The 20,746-nt window shown below is 42.3% G+C and overlaps 2 protein-coding genes across 17 annotated transcripts in view; one reads left to right on the top strand and one right to left on the bottom strand.

Annotated features, from left to right (window-relative positions):
* The window catches only part of Med12l (mediator complex subunit 12L), a 265,230-nt gene that overhangs the window by 46,819 nt on the left and 197,665 nt on the right, over positions 1 to 20,746 (bottom strand). For 12 of the 14 annotated variants that reach the window (XM_074059704.1, XM_074059708.1, XM_074059713.1 and 9 more), the window contains 10 exons: positions 17,867 to 17,985; positions 17,170 to 17,313; positions 15,641 to 15,804; positions 13,570 to 13,701; positions 7,167 to 7,394; positions 6,393 to 6,534; positions 4,649 to 4,769; positions 4,215 to 4,316; positions 3,448 to 3,561; positions 197 to 396 (listed from right to left, as the gene is read on the bottom strand). In XM_074059704.1, coding sequence (XP_073915805.1) covers positions 197 to 396; positions 3,448 to 3,561; positions 4,215 to 4,316; positions 4,649 to 4,769; positions 6,393 to 6,534; positions 7,167 to 7,394; positions 13,570 to 13,701; positions 15,641 to 15,804; positions 17,170 to 17,313; positions 17,867 to 17,985 — 1,466 coding nt within the window. The remainder of the gene's footprint in view (positions 1 to 196; positions 397 to 3,447; positions 3,562 to 4,214; positions 4,317 to 4,648; positions 4,770 to 6,392; positions 6,535 to 7,166; positions 7,395 to 13,569; positions 13,702 to 15,640; positions 15,805 to 17,169; positions 17,314 to 17,866; positions 17,986 to 20,746) is intronic. The other 2 variants (XM_074059706.1, XM_074059711.1) reach the window with 2 other exon arrangements.
* P2ry12 (purinergic receptor P2Y12) overlaps positions 1 to 20,746 on the top strand; it is a 46,479-nt gene that overhangs the window by 15,354 nt on the left and 10,379 nt on the right. For 2 of the 3 annotated variants that reach the window (XR_012443212.1, XM_074059720.1), the window contains exon 2: positions 8,342 to 8,421. The exons of the other annotated variant lie outside the window; for it this stretch is intronic. The gene's annotated coding sequence lies outside the window, so the exon portion shown is untranslated. The remainder of the gene's footprint in view (positions 1 to 8,341; positions 8,422 to 20,746) is intronic. 3 annotated transcript variants of the gene reach the window in all.

Here is a 20,746-nt window from a genome sequence, read left to right as displayed (position 1 = left end):
CACAAACAGAATCACAAAACACACGGTAAATCCATCTACAGGGATCCTGGAGTTCTTCATTATTCTTGCAACCTTCCCACAAATTTGAAATCATTTCAAAGTAGTTAGCAGGAAAGGAAGCACCAGCTACAGGACCAGTTTCCTGAAACAATGAGCAGAGGTCTCCCAGCCACCGGGAACAAAACCGAAGGACTACCTGCTGGCAGATGGCCCTCAGCACATATCTCGCGTACTCCCTCAGATTGGCGGTTTCTATGGAAATGTTTTTCCCGCAGGGTTTTGAGGTCTGTGAGGCGGTCCAGATCTCCTCAGCATTCCCATCGCGCCGAAAACCCCTCATGGTGAAGTCATCATTCTTTAAAGAGCTGACATTGTTATTGCCAATTTTGGCATCTCCTAAAGAACAGAAAAATCACAGAAGTTCAAAATATTGCCACATACTTAAGAGGCAAAGAAGGCTTGCTTTCAGGTTTTAAAACAGGGGAACGACATTGTTACCAAGATTATGTGAATGGACCCAGAGAACTATTGGACATGGAGAAAAAGCAAGGCCAAGACTCATTCCTTCTTCTGTTGATTGAAGTACGTTCACTGAGTTTGGAAAGGCCACTATGAGTCACACTTAATCACAGAGCACCGACTTCACCAAAACTTCAAACATGAATGTACGCAAATTTATTTGACTTAGAGACAAGGAAAAAGTGCGTTACTCACCCTTCAAGATGTCCCTTTTCCATTTCTTCTCTTACAATGAATTACTTTTCTATCCATAGGTCAAGAGAAAAGTTTTGCCTTAGCCAACCTTACTACCAACTTCTTGACAAGAGAGATTATTTCCCTGGGGACGGAAAAGGGCAATGCATACTAAGGAGGCCCTGAAAAGCAGGTACCTTCGAGTGACCCACGTCCCTCAGCTTCCTCTCTGTAGGGTACAACTTAGAATCCTCACCCTCCACATACAAAGAGTGACCTCCACGTACTCCGGAGACGAAGCTGTTGAAAGGGTTTCCTTGTAACACAGTTCTGGGAGGAAAAATACTAAGCACACTTTTTTCTCACAATTTTGTTTTAGTTGTGCTGGGGATACATTGTGACAATATTTTTGAATGTCAGAAAATAAGAAATCTCTAGTTATGAAAGACAAAAAAAATCTCTAATATGTTAAGGTGCGAGAGGGTAATGCAACTTAGTAGTCAGGATTGCCAAATGAGCAGAGCCTTCAAACTTCTGCCTGCTTACCCACAGGATCAAAATAAGCCCTTACAAGAAAATGTCCTGGTACCAACAAGCAAGTGCCAGGAAGGCCTCAATGCCTGCAAAGATGAGCAAAGGGAAGCCAAGGACAGTGCAAAAGCTTTAAATCCCTCAGCCAGCCAAGAAAAAGTTCTGACTCTGCTGAAAAAGAATGTCTTTAAAAGTCAGAATGGCTCAAGGTGTATGTACTTTCAAAATCTTAATAGCAGAGCAGCGGTTGGGGATGTACCTCAGTGGGACAGCACTTGCCTAGCACATGGCCTTGAGTTCCATCCCCAGCGCCACAGACACGCACACACACACATGCACACACGCACAGGAGGAGTAAGCAATACGTTCACCAGTATATTATCCTTCATTTCTCATGAAAATGTGAATACAAGACACACTAACAACACATGCTTCCAGGGGCTGAAAGAAAAGACCAAATTCCAATAGTACCAAAACTCAGTCTGTGGTTCTCCACCTCAGGTGCTGTAAGCAAACATCGTACACTCAAATTAAACCGCTACAGTAATTAGGAACCAAACTCAAGAGAACAGTCAGCCCCAGCAAGTATCTCAACATCTATGCTAGTGGACAGGAATTGAGAGGACACTGCAAGGACAGAAACAAAATACCTGTGCCAGTCCCAGAGTTGGATGTTCCCATTTACTGCAGACATTAGGGTGACATCAGTTTGAGGGACTGTGCTAGAACATTCTGTAATTGTACAGACAGTAGGACAAACTGGGTGTCTGCTATGAACAAGGCTCTGTTGACATTTAACTGGCCTGAATCTGCTTCTCAGACCCAGAGAACCCCTGTATTACCTGAACACTTAAAAAGGTAGGCATATCTCACATCAAGGGGCCAAGTGTCTAGGAGGCACCCATCATGGTTTCTGCCATTAAAACACCCGTCACTTACATATTCACATTTCCAACATTAGTTCACTGAAAACCTACTCTGGAAATGCCTTCCTGATCCCAATGTTGATTACACAGATCTGATGAGCTGTCATTCACTTCAGTCTCATCAAAGTAGAGAAATCACACTTGCTAAAGTACGCTCAGAGGAGAGACCATAGCAGGAACATCGCTCTTCCCTTCCCCTTTTGCTACAAAATTCACAGGCATTTCAAGAGAAAGTGTGTATTCTTTTTAGGTGGACTTTTGGAAACTATTCTTCCTTGCCACCACCAAACAATGTTTTTCAAGCAGGACAGGGTTACATACTCACTCATGTTCTTTAAGACTTATTACAGAAATATTTCTCCACTCAGGAACTCTGTTTCAATCAAGGAGAGCCCCTTTTGAACACGAGAGGGAAACTGTCCAGTCAAGGCCAAAAAGAGGTACCCAACATTGGAACTAGGCACTCTTCAAGACTTCTTAGTCATTCAAATATTTGATGGTTTGCAGAATAAAAAGGTCTTGAGGGATTATGAGTCGGAGAACAGAAGGTGTTCTGTTACCCATGAAAGCACACACATAAGAATTAAAGGCATCTTGAGCATTATGAGTTGCATGAAAGAACACTGGGACATCTAATATTGACTTAGTAGCAAGATGCACATCACTGCAATTATCACCAGATTTGTGAAACAACTAAGGTAGAAAGGCATAAACTCATTCAGGGTCCCAGCGCAAGTTGGAGAGCCTAGGTTTTCTGATGTTCTGTTCCTAGAATATAATCTGGTTGAAATTTAAACCTTTAGTTAAAACGTAAGTCCATCCTCGTCCCTTTAAAACTGTTCTCTGTCAATAAACAAAGGCGAACCACCCTGGACCTGGGATCTAGTTCAGGTCAGAGCAAGGCACTGTACAACGAAACACACCAAATGGCATTTATACTGCAGCTCCCCCAGGACAGGACCTCTCTGGTGAGGCACAGAATCCTCAGACAGTTCCTCATACTTGCACTTGAGCCAACTAACATGTTTCTAGTAACATTTTCTTAATTTTAACCTGAGCACAACCCTGTGGACCTAGGAATCTACTCCACATCCAAATGAGACATCACACAATGAATTGAACCAAATAAGTATACTTAAACTCCCCTAGGACAGGACACCTGTGGTAAGGGACAGAATCCTCAGACGGTTCCTTACACTTGGACTTGGGACAACTAAAGTGTCTCCAATAATGTTTACTAGATTTTAACCTGACCATCACTGAACATGAGTCATTTTGCCTCTGTTTCCAGTCTTACCAAGCATCATGATGGCTTTTAAGACAGCAAATACGGCTCCTACTTCGATGCTGTTGTGAGCAGCGGCTAGGAGGTGTCTATCACATGATGATCTTATTCCAGGGAAAGGTTTGCCTAGGGAAACAACAACAAGCCTGTAGTGGCCTCCTGCTGTCATTGACAGTCTGCTGTAATAGTCTACAGGAGTGGGGCTTTCACTGCTAGACTGTGGGTGCACATCTGCCATTCTCTGGCTGAACTCGAGGCTCCCCACATTCACGAGACACAATGTTGGTATTTTTACTTAACCTTGTCTTTTTAATCATGAGAACAATGGTTTGTTCCTCAGAGATTAGCAGGACCCCCACACAAACACAAACAGGTTGACAAGGAAATGATCTTTAGGAACACAATTCACTGATGCCCCTAGAATTCTTACCTTACCTCTGTACCACCAGAATATAAATGAATCATTGCCCTAAGCTGGAATGATGGGGTTGAGAGTCAACAATGAGTACATTAGCGCATCAGGCCACCCACCAGCATGGCATGGCCTAAGAGCACAGGTATTTTTATTGCTTACTTAATCCTGATTTTTATTTCCCAATACATCCGGACATTACATAAGTGGAAGCTGGCGGCCCTCTTATTGGTTTTATCCCCCTCCCTTATCACCCTAGATCAAGCCCACAAAAATCAGAAGGAAGTTACAAAGTAGCCCCACTGATCACTGTAAACCCACAGCTCCAATGGAAAGGCCCCCAGGCCCTTTGTGGCTGTCAGCTCACCCGCTGCTTGTGGCAAGAGACAGGCTTGGGGAGCTCGGAAGAGGTGGAGCAGGAGTCGGCATGTCATCCTGGCCCCGGGCTCCGCGTCTGCATCTCCACAAGCTAGGGAAGGGGATTAACAAGCAAGCTTGCTAACATATTCAAGAACAAGTCCTTCCAGTTTTCTATTAAGCTAAGTATGGGGGCATATTTTAAATAAATTCTCCTCACTGTAAGAAAGTAAGGCACTGGCTATACTTTTCTGAGAAACTGGAGTACTTCCCTAAAACAGATGAGGTAATAGCAGATTCTCGTCCACAGTACTCTGCACAGAAGAGCTATTTCAAGTCTAGCATCTCTACTGGTGCCACACCACCCTGCATCATGTGCTTCCTTTCCAGAGAAAGGGCCAACCGAGTCAATGCCCTGTAACACATGCAGCTCCTGCCACTCACCTGCAGCTAGGAGAGAGGGAAGTGCGACGTGCTGCACGACGTCCTCCAGGGAGAAACACTGTCGTGCTATCAGAATAGCAATGAAAGTAGCTAATGAATCATGGAATGAAAGGTCACTCACCTTCAAGAAAAACATTGACAGGTTTTAATACCTAACACCCTTTTAAGTAGTACCAAAGATAATTTTCTACGAGAACGTAGGCAACTCCGCTAAGATTTCAAGACCCACAGAGGGAGAGGGAGCATCGTGCCTGTCGCCCTCTTGGCCTACTACTTTACAGGTCAAAGCGTGATGCCTGCCCGAACTCCAATACAGTAAGACACCAAGCTTTGACGTACATGCATGCAACCGAAAAATAAGACAACAAAAGGCAAAATCCAGAAATCACTAAAGGATGTGACATAACTAATGCTCTTCAGCACAACACAACGCAATGGATCATTTGAGGTGAAGAGAGAGGGTACCCCGGGGATGCGGAAGCCTCACTAGTGTTTCGGAGTTCCTTTCTGACACAACTACATAATCTTTAAGGTAACTGAATTAGCTTTAAAAACAACTCTAAGCGTTTCCCACTGATTCCTACATTTAAAGAGGAAGAAGAAGAGAATCAACTCAGTCACAGTGAAATCTTTACCTTTCCTATCTCACAAGACCTGGTAGGACTAGTGCAATGGCAGCTTCATGGTGACTGGTGCCACATGCCAGGGACCAGGGCTGAGCAATTTACAAAAATCATCTCAGTGAACAGCCCATGAGGCCCATTGTATTATTAAGTCCATTCTTAGAGATGAAAGACTCTAAGGGCAAAGCCTAACTAAAAACAACCAAGAAGCAGAAGAACTATATCAAAAATAAAACTCGGTCTTTCCTGCTTGGAAAAGCAGGTCACCACTGATGAATATGTGTATGTTTATACATATATATGTATGTAGACTGGCAATAAGGAGAGGATTGTCCACTCAGCCCTAAAACAACAGAACTAGGGCATAAACCTTCCACCAAGAGGCAGCCTTAAAAGTGCAAGATGTTCTTTATCCCAAGATTCGCTCCCAGAGTGATTAGGAGGACAAAGAATCCAGACACCATGTGGTGTGAGCTGACCTAACAAGGAACAAGGGTGTACCTTGTTACTCTGTAGATACCCTCACTGACAAGGGCTGTGCAGCATCTGAGTGTACACACAGGTTCTTGGTACTCTCAGATACAGAGTGTACATGCTATAGTTACATCCAAGGCCACAAAGAACCCAAGCCAAAAACGAAGAACAGATCTTTCATATGAAACTCACCTAAATGGAAACTTCAGGAAATAGGGAACTCTTGGCATCTCTGCTACAGATTAAGCAATCCCTTTTATTTACTATTTTTTCATTTATTTAATTCTTTTGTGTGTTGGGGGACTGGGATTTGAACTCAGGGCTTCACATTTGCAAAGCAGGTTCTCTACTCCTTGAGCCACACCTCCAGTCCACTTTGTTTTGGTTATTTTGGAGATGGGGGGGGGGTCTTCAGAATTATCTGCCCAGGCTGGACTTAAACCTTGGTCCTTCCAATCTCAACCTCCAAAGTAGCTGGGATACAGGTGTGAGCTACAGTGTCTGGCCCATTTATTTAATTCTTGGCAACTACACTGTGCTTTAACAGAAAAAGTTTACATGTCATAGTTGAGCAAATTAAATAATAAAAAAATTACCCACTAGCCAAATTTTTAGCTGCCCAGTTTTCAATGAAAACGAAAACTTACATCAACGGTGCAAAGCACATCGTTAAAGCCCCACACGTGGTTTGAAGAACAGCACAGGGCCTTCAGGACCCCCAGCCACTCTGAGCTGAGGACTGTGCAACATGCAGTGAGCTCAGAGGAGAGATTGGCTATGTCGTTAATCCTAGAACAGGAAGAACAGTGACAGTGAGCTGTGCGAGGGCAGTGGCCAACGTGATGTACTGACTGCTGACTTCACATCACAACCATGGAGTGAGCTACTCCTTTTCTTAGATTTAAGGATGCAACACACACCCATTTGTCAAACAATATGTACAACCTTGAGGCAAAAGAAAATAAAATTGCTTTAAATATTTTCTAGCAATCAATGCAAGTAAACGAAAACAAGAATCCTGTATATTAGCATGCTTTTCATTTTGTGAGCAGATCTAGTCTACGAGGGTCAAAAACTAAAGACATTATAGAAAAGTAAGTCCAAATATGGTTTTGATCAAAGCATATGTATTTTTACTGTCTGTGTCTTAGAAAAAACAATCTATACAGCATGAGACAGAAAGTGCTATTTCCCAGGGTTAAGGAGATTTTAGGAGAGAGGTAAATTTAAGAGTAACAGAAGATGGGGGGGGGGGGTGGAAAAAAGCGGGCTGGTGGAGTGGCTCAAGTGGTAGAGTGCCTGCCTAGCAAGCATGAGGCTGAGTTCAAACCCCAGGGCCAGACCACCGCCCACTCCCAAACAGGCCGAATGTGAGCCCAGAAAATGAGGACAGTGCATTTCAAAGCAGCTGCCCACCTCACCTCCCAGCATCCTGGTGGCCCATGCATACATTCATGAGGGTGTTGCACACGAAGCTGTAGCGGCTGGCAGCGCTGTCGCTGAGGATCTTGCCCAGCACAGAGTAGTTGATGCTGCGGGCGGCAGGGTTCTCAATAAAATCCATCATGAAGTCAGGATCCCATCGCAAGTTGGAATTTGCAGGCACCACGTTATTGTATATGGTTTGCTTTACTTTTGAACAGGCACTACTGAGGTTATAAGAAGAACAGTTAAAAACAAACACACAAGCAAAAAACCCTAGGACAAGAAAAGCACTTCACTTAAGCAGAGACTAAACAGCATGTACTTAAAAAGGGCATGCCCCAAGAGTACAGACACATCACAAGTGCATAATTTCAACTTCTTCATAAATGAGCACTGAGCACGGCGCCTGGGATGTAGCAATGGCTCAGTGAGTGGTTGCTTGACTTAGGGAAGAAGAAAACAAGGACAAGACACTTGGTTGCTAGTCTTAAAGCTATTCTCTAAACCTTTTCTACCTTTTATATGCTCAAAAATAAAAACGAATCCACTAAGGTTTCCAACAACTATTTCTTAACATGAGTTGCAAAGTCCTATTACTTAAGAATAAGAGCAGATTTAATTACATATTAGGAAAAATGGGGTGTTCTAGTCCTAACCACATCCTGAGAGACTCTTCTAGGTCCACTGGAATTCACGTGCCCAGCCTATTGTGGGCACTGTGAAAAATGGGGACCTTAGCGTTTCTATATTATCTTTCTGGATACTATTCTATGAGAGCAAAGGAATTTACGGCACCCCTACAGTTTATCAGGTTGTATTTCTCAGCAACATTAAGAGATTTTTAAAGTATATATGGAAATGTCAAAATGCAATCGCCTGTGTAACTGTCACATATAAATAAAAATACTTTAAAAAAAGATTTTTCAAAGAGCTGGGTGTGGTGGCACACACCTGTTAACTTCAGGACTTAAGAGGCAGGAGGACAGCAAAGCAAGTTCAAGGCCAGCTTGGGTCTGACCCCTCCACACAAAAAAAGAAACCACCAAACAACAGTATGCAGACAGTTCACCTAGACTCTTGCCATGGCCAACAGTTTTATGAAAGACAACAAATCGTTGAGTTCAGTGCTTATTAAAATGTAGCTTCGGTCTTCCCCTTTGGTCACTTTCAGATAGCTGGGCCCCACTGTGGCACGTGTGTTCACAGACTCTACAAACACCTCATAGCAACAGTACAATCACCACAAACTGGGTAAGTACAATTGTCTACACGGCTTATCTCTCCTTGCAGACAACTAATATAAAATCTTTTTTGTTGTTTTTTTTGTTTTTTATTGTTTTATTATTCATATGTGCATACAAGTCTTGGGTCATTTCTCCCCCCTGCCTCCACCCCCTCCCTTACCACCCACTCCACCCCCTCCCTCAATACCTGGCAGAAACTATTTTGCCCTTACCTCTAACTTTGTTGAAGAAAGAGTATAAGCAATAATAGGAAGGAACAGTGTTTCTCCTGGTTGAGATAAGGATAGCTATACAGGGAGTTGACTCACATTGATTTCCTGTGCGTGTGTGTTACCTTCTAGGTTAATTCTTTTTGATCTCACCTTTTCTCTAGTCCCTGGTCCCCTTCTCCTACTGGCCTCAGTTGCTTTTAAGGTATCTGCTTTAGTTTCTCTGCGTTAAGGGCAACAAATGCTAGCTAGTTTTTTAGGTGTCTTACCTATCCTCACCCCTCCCTTGTGTGCTCTCGCTTTTATCATGTGCTCATAGTCCAATCCCATTGTTGTGTTTGCCCTTGATCTAATGTCCACATATGAGGGAGAACATACAATTTTTGGTCTTTTGGGCCAGGCTAACCTCACTCAGAATGATGTTCTCCAGTTCCATCCATTTACCAGCGAATGATAACATTTCGTTCTTCTTCATGGCTACATAAAATTCCATTGTATATAAATACCACATTTTCTTAATCCGTTCGTCAGTGGTGGGGCATCTTGGCTGTTTCCATAACTTGGCTATTGTGAATAGTGCCGCAATAAACATGGGAGTGCAGGTGCCTCTGGAGTAACCTGTGTCATAGTCTTTTGGGTATATTCCCCAGGAGTGGTATTGCTGGATCAAATGGTAGATCAATGTTTAGCTTTTTAAGTAGCCTCCAAATTTTTTTCCAGAGTGGTTGTACTAGTTTACACTCCCACCAACAGCGTAAGAGGGTTCCTTTTTCCCCGCATCCTCACCAACACCTGTTGTTGGTGGTGTTGTTAATGATGGCTATTCTAACAGGGGTGAGGTGGAATCTTAGCGTGTTTTTAATTTGCATTTCCTTTATTGCTAGAGATGGTGAGCATTTTTTCATGTGTTTTCTGGCCATTTGAATTTCTTCTTTTGAGAAAGTTCTGTTTAGTTCACTTGCCCATTTCTTTATTGGTTCATTAGTTTTAGGAGAATTTAGTTTTTTTAAGTTCCCTATATATTCTGGTTATCAGTCCTTTGTCTGATGTGTAGCTGGCAAATATTTTCTCCCACTCTGTGGGTGTTCTCTTCAGTTTAGAGACCATTTCTTTTGATGAACAGAAGCTTTTTAGTTTTATGAGGTCCCATTTATCTATGCTATCTCTTAGTTGCTGTGCTGCTGGGGTTCCATTGAGAAAGTTCTTACCTATACCTATTAATTCCAGAGTATTTCCTTTAGAGTTTGTGGTCTGATATTAAGATCCTTGATCCATTTTGAGTTAATATTGGTATAGGGTCAACTAATATAAAATCTTGTCAGTACCATGGAGGGATGTACGCTTGCAATTGGAGTTATGACATTTTCAAAACTGATGCTCATTTCCTGGTCCCTGGTGCTTTGTATCTGGGTTTTTCTTACTCTTGTTATGCTTTCTACCTAGCTCTCCACTCACCCTCACTTAGCACTTGCTTCACTTTCCCATTAAAAATGTAACACAGACTTCGCTCTTCCCCCAGTCCCCTCTCTAACACCCATCCTGGTTTCTTCTGCCTCCCAGTGCCCTCACGTGTTTGATGAAACAGCAGAGGACTTCTGCTACTGACTTTTTACCCACTTTCTTAGTTTTAAACAATCCTGCCTTTGCTTCTCAGCTTCGGAGACCCACATGCTTTTCTGCAAAGTGTTCTCTGAACTCTGCAGCCTCCTCATACCTCATCTCTGGCTGCCTGGCTTACCACCACACTTCTTCTTCTACGTCTAATAAGATACTTCCTGCCATCCAGACCACTCACTTGTTCTTTTCACACCCTCATAGGGAATTAAGCCAAAACCCCAGACATTTCCTTGTGAAATTGCAAGTATAAGAGAAACCTTATAGAGTAATGAAAGCAGCACACACCTCGAGGCCAAAAGGACTTATGTTCAAATCTAGGCTTCGTCACATATTGATCAATGTCATTCTGTTTCCTGGGGAAGTTGTGAAGAGTTGATACCTTAATGGAAATACCCAGGCAGTGCCTGGCACACACACAGCAGGAACTCAAGAAGTCATGGTGTTACACTTCCCAAGTGTTTCTCCCCACACAACTCTATGGATGATGGTCTAGATAAAGTTACTCAAATTGTTCTGTCACTATATTAACGGAAGCCTTTCACACATGTAGCTTGTTTTCTGCTTTTTTCTAATCCCAAAACAAATCCCTGACTTCAAGATACCCCTTTTCTGGTATGTGCTACCCTGAAGGCACTCAGTAGTGCCTCACTCCACAGCTGGTGTTCTAGTTCTCTGCATGTTACCTCAATTTACTCATCTAACCAACCCATATTGCACTGTAGGAGCAGTAGGGGCTGCAAAGGGAAGTTTACCACTAAAAACACGTCTGCTGCCAAGAGTCCTATGATGACAGCGAAAGCTCTCTGACAAACATAAACTGAAAATGAAAGCTCGTCTACAGCAACGGAAGACAGTGAGGTCTGTCTACTACACATGGTTTCATGAACAGGGTTTCTCAGACTCAAGTATTCACCAAAGATTATTTTGGAATCTAGCCCATTTCATGGAAGCAGACTTTCCTATTTTTCTTTATCAAAACTGTTAAAATACAATTTTCAGGGCACCCGCCATTCCTTCAACAGCAGTGTCTATAAAGCCAGGTCATTTTGGCCTCCAAGCTCTCCTCTGCAGTGCTAAGCCCTACACAACCTCCAGGCCCCAGGATACAGCAAGGAAGAAGACAGAAAAGGTTTCTGCTCCAGGGAGGAGGCAGATAAGTGAATGTGAATACACTGTGGGAATGAATGGGGAGGGGTGCTACCTAAAATTGGGTGGTCAGGAACACAGAGTCATGAGTGGCCTGTGGAAGTGAGCACTCAAGTGGCTGCAGGCAATGCTCAAGCCACTCCAGGTAAGAGCATGTACAAAAGCCCCGGAGTGTCAGCAAGCCAAGCCTGGGCAAGGGAGGAGGAGGAGGCCCCGGAAGGAAAGAGGTGGAAGAGAAGATGGGACCTGGCAGGTCCTGAAGGCTGGATGATGTCTCTGAATTTTGTGCTGAGCAGATGGGACAGCCACAGCTTTGAATCATTCCATGTCAGTGGAAGTGTTGAGGATAAGCTTGTGAGCCATGGACTCCGCAATGGTCCAGGGAAGAGATGGCCATGGGGCAGTGACAGAGATACTAAAGAGGAGCCAAGTCTAGACCTACTAGGATGGCAGAGCTCCCAGGATTCACAAATGCAATGGACACAGCAAGGGAGGGTGAGGGAAACTGAAACTGATGGCTCCTGCCTTACTCCTTCTGGATACATAACTTTTTGGCCGGTTACTGGCTTCTCCTCTCCTCCCTTCACCTACAGTCAATTTAGAATTCCTCAAGACAACATCGAGCAGGTACCTGTGCCACCTGTGGAGAAAGCAAGTGCTAGGACACAAAGTATGGTAAGGTAAGGGCTGCTGCTTGAAGTCAATGGTTAGGGAGGTGGACACACAAATGCAGTGAAGAAGCAAGCCTGCAGATGGCTCTGGGAATGTCTGAGTGAGGTAACAGCAAAGGGGAGACACACAGTACTTTTCAGTTTATCTCGAACTCAAAAGGACCGCCAAGCATACACAGCAGTCTCTACTAGGAGACCATAGCTACAGCAGGGTCATTCAATGTGACTGCTGAACAAGGGCTGAAACGATAAGATGGCTATGGAGATGACAATCTATACACTCTTTCTTAAGCGACAAGATCCTTTGTTGGGAATTAAATCCATGACCTGACAACAGCGTCTTTAAGGTCTACAATAGCAAGAAGCAGGTTAGCTGCAGTTTTCCAATATCTTCTTATAACTAACTCAAGTATGTTCCTTTTACAGCAGGAAATGTTAGAGAGGACCAAGCTGAACATGAATCAAACAACATTGGTAATACAAAACAGCTGGTCTCCTTTCAGTGCACAGTGAGTAAACGTTATTCAGTGTAGAAACTCATCTTTTAAAAAAGTCCATGAAGAAATGATTTACTAAAGAGCAAACAACTTAAAAAAGAGAGAAAAGTAAAAACAGTCTGGAAAAGCTATGAACAGTGAATGGTCTAAGGACTTTCTGAGTCACTAATAAACAAAAGTATTTTGCCCAGAGGATACAAAAGCCAAAATAACACAAAAATTCTGATCGACACGTGGGGAGGGATGTCAAAGCCAAGAGCAGTATGCCATAAAATCACTGCCATGGAACCTTCTATTAGACCTATGATTCAAATTGAACTTTCCAATGTAAAGACATACTAAGTATTTATCATCTCTTCAATAGGACTCACCTCACTAAAGCTGTGAAACTTTAAAGAATATAAGCATGACGAAAGGAAAAATCCTTTCACTACCGAGGACATAAAATTAGTCAGGTTGTATGGTTTATGGCCTAAAGTCATTCCAAACTAGGGCTTAAAGCTATGATCACTTACTTACATTGCACAGTAGTCTATCTTTAATTCTATGTGTTTCAGTATTCAGTTTAAACAAATTTTGAGTATATCGAATTATCACCTAACAGAAGTAATAATGACTAAAAAAAAAGGATGACAAGGTAGTGATAGGAGGATCTTGATTCAAGGCCAGTCCAGGCAAAAAGTTAGCAAGACCTATCTCAGAAAACAAGCTAATATACGCTTGTAATCCCAGCCATGAGGGAGGCATACGTAGGAGGATCACGGTCCAGGGCTTGTCCAGGGCAAAAGCATTAACACCCTACCTGAAAAATACCTAAGGCGAAATAGGGCTGAAGGGAAGTAGCTCAAGGGGTAGAACACCTGCCTACCTAGTAAGCACAAGGCCCTGAGTTCAATCCCCAGCACACCAAAACAAAAAACAACCACAAAAAAGCCAAAAAGGGCAAAACTGGTGGGAGGTACTAGCACACACAGGCACTCTTATCTCTCTGGTCTTTCGATTTTCTTCTACCTACCTGAAGAGGTCTCCAAATTTACTTCTGAGGTGGCTACACGACACGTAGAGGTCATAGAGGTAGGCTAAGATGCACCGTTCAGGGGAAGAACATTCGGAGGGGTTTACGACGTGCTTTACGACGCCACACAACCTGAGGACAGAGGTTGGGGTGTGTGAGTCCTATCTGGTAATGGACAAACTGTCACTTAAATCTTTTATAGTGAGAATATTTCAATGCATCTCTTGAGAACAACACATATCAGAAGCCAGAAAAAGGTGTCGAACTGCTGAAACTAAAAGCATTACAGCACACAGTGAAGTATTAGATGCCAGTTTCTGCTATGATAGTGAAAAAACTCAGCAACGTCACTAACAATAAGAAACAAGGGCAATGAGAGAAATTCCTACACACAGCAGTGGTGCATGGAGAAAATTACAACTAAGATGCAGGGGCCAGAACTTGAAAGGGAGGGAGGAGGACAAGGCCTGTCTCCAGTTCAGGGATTCGCAGTACAGCTGGCAGGCACAGACTCTCGGTTCATTCAGAGCAGCACCCCAGAGAAACCCACCTTGAGAGCTGGTCTGGCATGAATTCACGGTTTGGAGTCGCACCCCTTATTCATCTACACTAGATGAATAAGATTAGATGAATTCAATTAGACGAATTGGGATTCATCCAATTTTATCTTATGTAGGAAGATGGAGCCCCCTATGTTAGTGGTACCATCTGTAACACCTTTTGCTCTGAAGTGCCACTACTTCCAGCATTCTGTGCCACTTTCTCCCCAATCACAACTGAGGCCTCTTTGTCCACAGTTCATACAACACTTCTGGCCCAGCCACGTGGAGCCTGTTGCTACCACAAGCTTGTACCATGTCACAGGGCTCAGCACAGCAGAACACTGACAGTGTCCGAGACGACTCGGGGAAGTTAATGTGGACAGAGCCTTGGCTCTGTCCATCCTCATCGTACAATCCTCACTGTACAAAGGACTCTGAGGCACAGTAAGGCGGAGTGACAGAGGCAAAGAGCAGAGAGGAGCGCTTCAAGCTGTCTGAATTTTCATGGACAAGGAAGGCAGGAGAGGGCCTGAGAACATGGGATCACAGGCTTCAAGGGAGGATACCAGGAGACAACCTGGAGAGATGGCAAGGTTGCTTCACAACCCCAGTGAAGGTACACGGACAGGTGGGGTTACCTGCCAGCGGCAGCAAAGGCGTCTCAGTTAAGGGAGAAGCACTGACTCAGTCTGTAACTATCTAAACAAGCTAACCCCAACAAATGCCTGTTGAGAGCCACATGGGTGCTTTTCCTTAATTTCTGACTTGCCGGAGATGTGAGAACTTTTACACCGTGAGCTGGTATACTCATTCATGTAAGTGCAAAATACTTCTCCTTACTATGTATAAGGTAAAGATATAACGAAGTTAATGCTAGATATGATTTTATGGCTATTCAATAGAACACAAATTTAAAATGCCCAAATAAATGCTACTAAAGTCAATTTCAAACTAACAATATAAAAACAACCAAGCGAAAATCCCTGTCACAACACATTGAACTGATTTCACAACCAGGGTTTCCACTCGCTTCTTTAAAACAGTGTGAACAAACACCCAGTTAGAAAGATCTTGTTAAGATCTGAGATTTACTACCTATGTGAGGCTAGAAACATAAAATAATACTAAACTCAAGCTTTATAGCACAGTTGAGGGTTCTTAAATAATTCCGTGTTTCCTGAATTCTAAGACACATTGTCTCCTATTTTGAAGTTCATGTGCTGTTCCAGTTTCTATTTATAAATAAGCCAAAATGCTGGCGAGCATAACTGACAGTGTTTTAGAAACCAGGGGTGGGAAAGAAAGTTGGGAGAAAGGAGCAAGGAATCATGCTTAATTGAGTAGAAGTTCCTTTACACATTTATACCTCTTTCTCCAATAAGTGTTTTCTGGCAGAAGTATTCTTTCAATGAAGTTTTTAGTGAAGCAGCTATAGGTACTACTTTTCTCTTAAAATGACTGTACTATTTCATCATAAGTTATACCTCTCAGGCTTGGAAAAAAACAACCATGATATTTTATATACTGACCCTTCAAACACCTGGGCTGTCTGATCAGGATTCAGGATCAGACAGCTGTGGTACCGCCTGAGAACAGCCACGATGCAGACACACAGTCCCGTCGTATAACTTCCGGCCAGGCTGGAGGATTTTAGGAGCAGTTCAGCTTCCACAACACTCAGCTCATTCAGTAACTACAACAGAGAAGTGGCTGCATGAGTGGCGGGAGGCCAGAGAGGAAAAACTCTTACTTCTGCAAACCATCCACAGGGTCATTCTGTGTGCCAGCGCCTCAGAAAGCACACACCAGTGAATGAAACTGGCTTGTATTTGTAAGCCTTTACCGATTTAGTTAGTTGTTCTTCTGTTTAGACATCAGTGCACACAGTCAAGAAGTACCCAGTACTGAAACAGCTCTGAACCCATAGGCAGCCCAGAGTTCTGGACTCAGTTGTCTTGCAGGATATCGAGCTCTTCACTTTCCTCTATTCTCCTTTTTATTTATTTATTTATTTTTTTGTCTTTTCTTTTTTGGTGCTGGGATCGAACCCAGGACCTCACGCATGCTAGGCAAGCGCTGTACCACCGAGCTACATCCCAGTCCTCCTTTTTAATATAATGGAAATTGTCATTATTTTCTTCTTACTAGTAAAGTTAATACCTACTACTGAATAAGAAATGAGGCCAAGTCTGACAACACAAGGCACAAACAAACTCGAACGCAGTATAAGAATGATAGTGGGACAAAGGAAACTATAAGGTTTTTTTGCTTTCAACCTAAAATACACTCTACTACACAGGGAAATGCATTATTTCCTAAACAAAATTACAAAAGACAAAAAGAAAAACCACTTGAAATGTCACATTTTGAAATGACAAGTATTTTTAGCACATTATAATTGCTCAATTGGAAACTGTGAGTAGAGCTATAATTTCAATACTACCTGAAGATTGCTAATTTGGAATGTCTCATTAAACAACGTAGTGGGTCTTAAGTAGTGTTAATAAACATCAATGGTTCATTGTGAATGCCAGGAGGTGGCTATCAAAGGTCAGAGGTCAGAGGTCAGAAGTGGGGTTGGGAAGGATGGGGAAACATGGTCAGTGGGTACTCACTAAGCTATAGTCAGACAGACACAAGAAGTTCTGCTGTGCTACTGCACAGCAGGGTGACTACAAACAACAATAATGTACAGTGCATTTCAAAAAGCTAGAAGAAAGGATTTTGAGAATTCACTGTGAAAAAAGGGTAGCAGTGTGAAGAGATAGGTATCTTTAAGCAGATGCAAACATTATTCTATGTAGACATGTATCAAAGCATCATAAATATGTATGATTTTTATCTTTTTAAGTAGCAATTAAAAAAGAATTTACACCAGGTGTAGCAGTGCCATGCCTGTAGTCCCCACTACTCAGGAGGCTCAGTGGGAGGATCACTTAAAACCAGGAGTTCAAGACCAACCTGGACAACAAGTTAAAATTTTTTAAACAACTAAAATTCCAAAATGCCTGGTAGTTTTGTTTTCCTAGAAGAAAGTGAGGCATGGTCTCTTTGACACCTGTATGGCGAAGTCAATGAGTCCGTTGATGTTCAGTGCCGGCTCCATGAGGTCGAAGATGAGCTGAATGTGGTGAGCGAGAGGGAGGTGGTAGGACGTCCCTGAGGCGAAGCTTGTGATCTGCTCCAGCACGTTGTTAGAGATCTGCACAGTGAGAGTGAGGCTGACACACAGGCAGTACGCAAAGCAACCTCACACTGCATCAGCTCTTGTACGCAACCAACACTTGAACAATGTCTTACTACAATTGCTCTGCTTTTCCAAGTTTGTTCAGTTCATGTGACTCTACTATTTATTTACACAGAAACCAAAGCCATGTGCACATCAATTTCCTTACAATCATAATTTGAAGAAGTATCACAAGGTGTCACTAGGACCTACATCTTAATGATGCTAAAGTTAGAAAAGTTATACATGCATCTAATTATCAATGGATTTGCAAAACAAAACAGATTTGGTTTCTTCTCAGTTTCCCAGGGTTTTAATTCAATCACCAGCAGATTTCTCCTTCAACAGTGATATAGGACTAATATGTAGTAAAATAAGTACTGAGTTGGGGGATGACTTCAGATATTGTTGATTAGTATCATAAGGTAAAAAATAATTATAAAATGTGCTTATAAAATTAATTAAATCTGAAAATACACCACATGAAAAAGATTCTCAAGGAAACAGGAACCATGCCATCAATGGTTACCTGGGATGTCACCTGGTGCTGGTCAAAGTATGAAAGGAGCTGGAGTTTTGTGAACACCGTCTCCAGTGTTGGAAATGCTTCCTGTTTGGTCTTCCTGGCCTTCTGTCCTTCGTCCCCGACTGAGTAAATAAAATAGGTTATCTTGACTACTATATCGATACTTTTACTGAAGTATAGCACAAACGCAGAAAAGCATATGAACTATGGATAGAAATCCATACACAATGAACACACTCATATAAGGAGACCAAGTCACGACAGAGCACCCCAGAAGCCCACCAACCACTCCTCATGCTCAGATGTGGGCCCGTCCCTCTCCCTGCAGCATGGCCTGGTGTTCTCTGCTTGGACCTATCTATAAATTGAATCATGTGGTATATTGCTCACACCTGTCATCTTGAGGTAACTGTAACTCATTCTAAAAATTAATAATTCTTGCTTACATACATTATTCCAACATAGGACTATACGACCATTTATTCATCAATTCTAGTAAGTAGTACCTCTGTTTTGGCTATCATGAAAGTATCTTAAACAGCATTACCTCAACAGTCTACAGAGAGGGATCACCCAGGCCCACTTTGACAGATGAGGACACTTCAAGGCCATTTTCTTTGGAGAGTCATCTCCATTCTTTGTTGAATCAGTTCTATACACATCTTTTAAAAAGAAAGTTGGGCTGGTGGAATGGCTTGAGTGACAAAGTGCCTACCTAGCAAATGTGAGGCCCTAAGTTCAAGCCCCCAGTGCTACCAAAAAAAAAAAAAAAAAAAAAAAAGTTACGTGATTCCTAAAATTTTTAGGGTAGTAAAGAATTAAGTCACTCCATATTTATGGAAAAGTACTATGCTATATTTACCAATTTAGCTAGAAATTTGAAGAAATTTTTGATTACAATGTTATAAATATTACTTATTTTAGGGGGACTCATCCTTCTTAACAGTTCTAAGAATAAGATGCAAAAATAGCTTCAATCCTTTTTAAAGTATTTTAATATATGTATTTACAAAGTCAAATCTAAAACCAACAGGCAGGTTGGGTTATATGGTCAGTAAGGTCATTTCCAGCACTAGAATTTCAAGTGTTAATAACCACCCAGACATGAGCTCCACTACTCACATGTCCTTTTCTTTGAGAAAGTTTAACTTCAGAGAACTAGTGTCAGTTTACACATTTGTTTATAAAGGACACAAGTAATGAGCAAGGTTTCACTGGACTCAAGGGCTAGGGTGTAGCTCTGTGCAGGGCACTTGCCTGCATGTGCAAGGACTTGGATTTAACTCCCAGCACCACAAAAAAAAAAAAAAAAAGATTTTACCAAGCACAAAAATATTTTGCTAATGACAAGTGGCTTTTAAGAAAATAACAGAGAAAAAATCTCCCTTTTGATACTAAGCAATTAATGCTCAGAACAAAGCACAAAACCAAGCAACCAGATATGGATTCCAGAATAAATGAGAACTAAGAGGTGCTAGAGTGACATCAATCACACCAAATGTTAATGCAAAGAGTAAGAATAAGCAAGTTCATTGCACCTGCTTCTTTTTCCATGTCTCTCCTCACAAGCACAAAGGAAGCACAGAATTTCACCTCAGGATACCTGCTCAATTTCACCAGCATATTTAAAAGAGCCAACTTTTGAATTTTTTTCATTTAACATTGTAGATTCAAAGCTGAAGAGCTAATGATAGTCTTGCATGCAAAGTATTTTCATAGTAAGGTTAATATGGTAACTCAGTCCTTCCTAGGACCAAAATAAACAAAAAAACAATAGACTTGAGGAAGTAGATCCAGCTAAGAAGTCCCAATGCAGCTTTTTGTTTGTTTGTGCAAAGAGGCTCCATTTACTCCTAACTTCTTAAAAACTCGTATAAAAGTTTGTCAATGGCTCTTCCACTTTCATTTTCCTTATCTATTTAACTTGCTTTCATAATATACATTACTGCTCTTCTGTTGCTTGGTTTTCAAACCTTCAGACCCTTTGACTTTGAGATACTGCTATGGTAAACTTCATTAATGTTTTCTTTTTCTTCCCTTTTTTTTTAAAGAGTACTGGGGGTTGAACTCAGGGTGCCAGGCAAGTGCTTTACAACTTGAATCATGCCCCAGGCCTTTTTTGCTTTAGTTATTTTTCACATACAGCTTGAGTTTTTGCCCAGGGCTGGCCTCAGACCATGATCAGAGTACCTAAGGCCTCCTGGGTAGTTGGAACCACAGGTGTATACCACCACAACTGATTTACTGATTCAGATGGGGGGGGTCTCAGTAACTTTTGCTTAGGCTGGACTCGAACTGCCATTTTCCCAATGCCCACCTCCCTGAGCACCTGTGATTACAGGCATGAGCCACTATGCCAGGCCTTCATTAACAATTTCAAAAGACACACCATCAAGCACCAAAACAAGATGGCTACTCAGTGAGAACCTACAATGAAGTCTGTCCACTGGAGTCGTGGCGCTTGGAGGTGCCATATACACTTTAGGTTAGAAAGTCTCCTAGGCTAGGTCTGCTTGGTCAGACAGCACTGTCAATGTGTGGTTCCTCAAAATCTTATTTTTATGTGTTCCCCAAAATAAGCGCTTGCTGACATGAGCTCTTTTTCCTTATCTGAAGTACAGCTGGCTGGCCTCTGATACACATAGTGTGGCCTGAAAGTACCAGATCATCATAAGTCAACTTCTTTCTCACTGAGGAATTCTATCTAAAATGAAGGAACAACAAAAACTCCTGTGAAGATATGTCCTCACATGGAACAATAATGATTATCCCTTTGTGAGTTCAGAAGCCAGAAGTACCTATTTAAGGGATGGGTACAAAGACTCGACAGAAAAAGACCCCACATGCTTTCTTCCCTTCCCAGCTCCTGCAGCCTCCCAGGCC

Source organism: Castor canadensis, chromosome 17 (assembly GCF_047511655.1).
Source record: "Castor canadensis chromosome 17, mCasCan1.hap1v2, whole genome shotgun sequence".
Classification (NCBI taxonomy): domain Eukaryota; kingdom Metazoa; phylum Chordata; class Mammalia; order Rodentia; family Castoridae; genus Castor; species Castor canadensis.
Note: the sequence above shows the minus strand (reverse complement) of the source record. Positions and strands in the feature narration are given on the sequence as shown.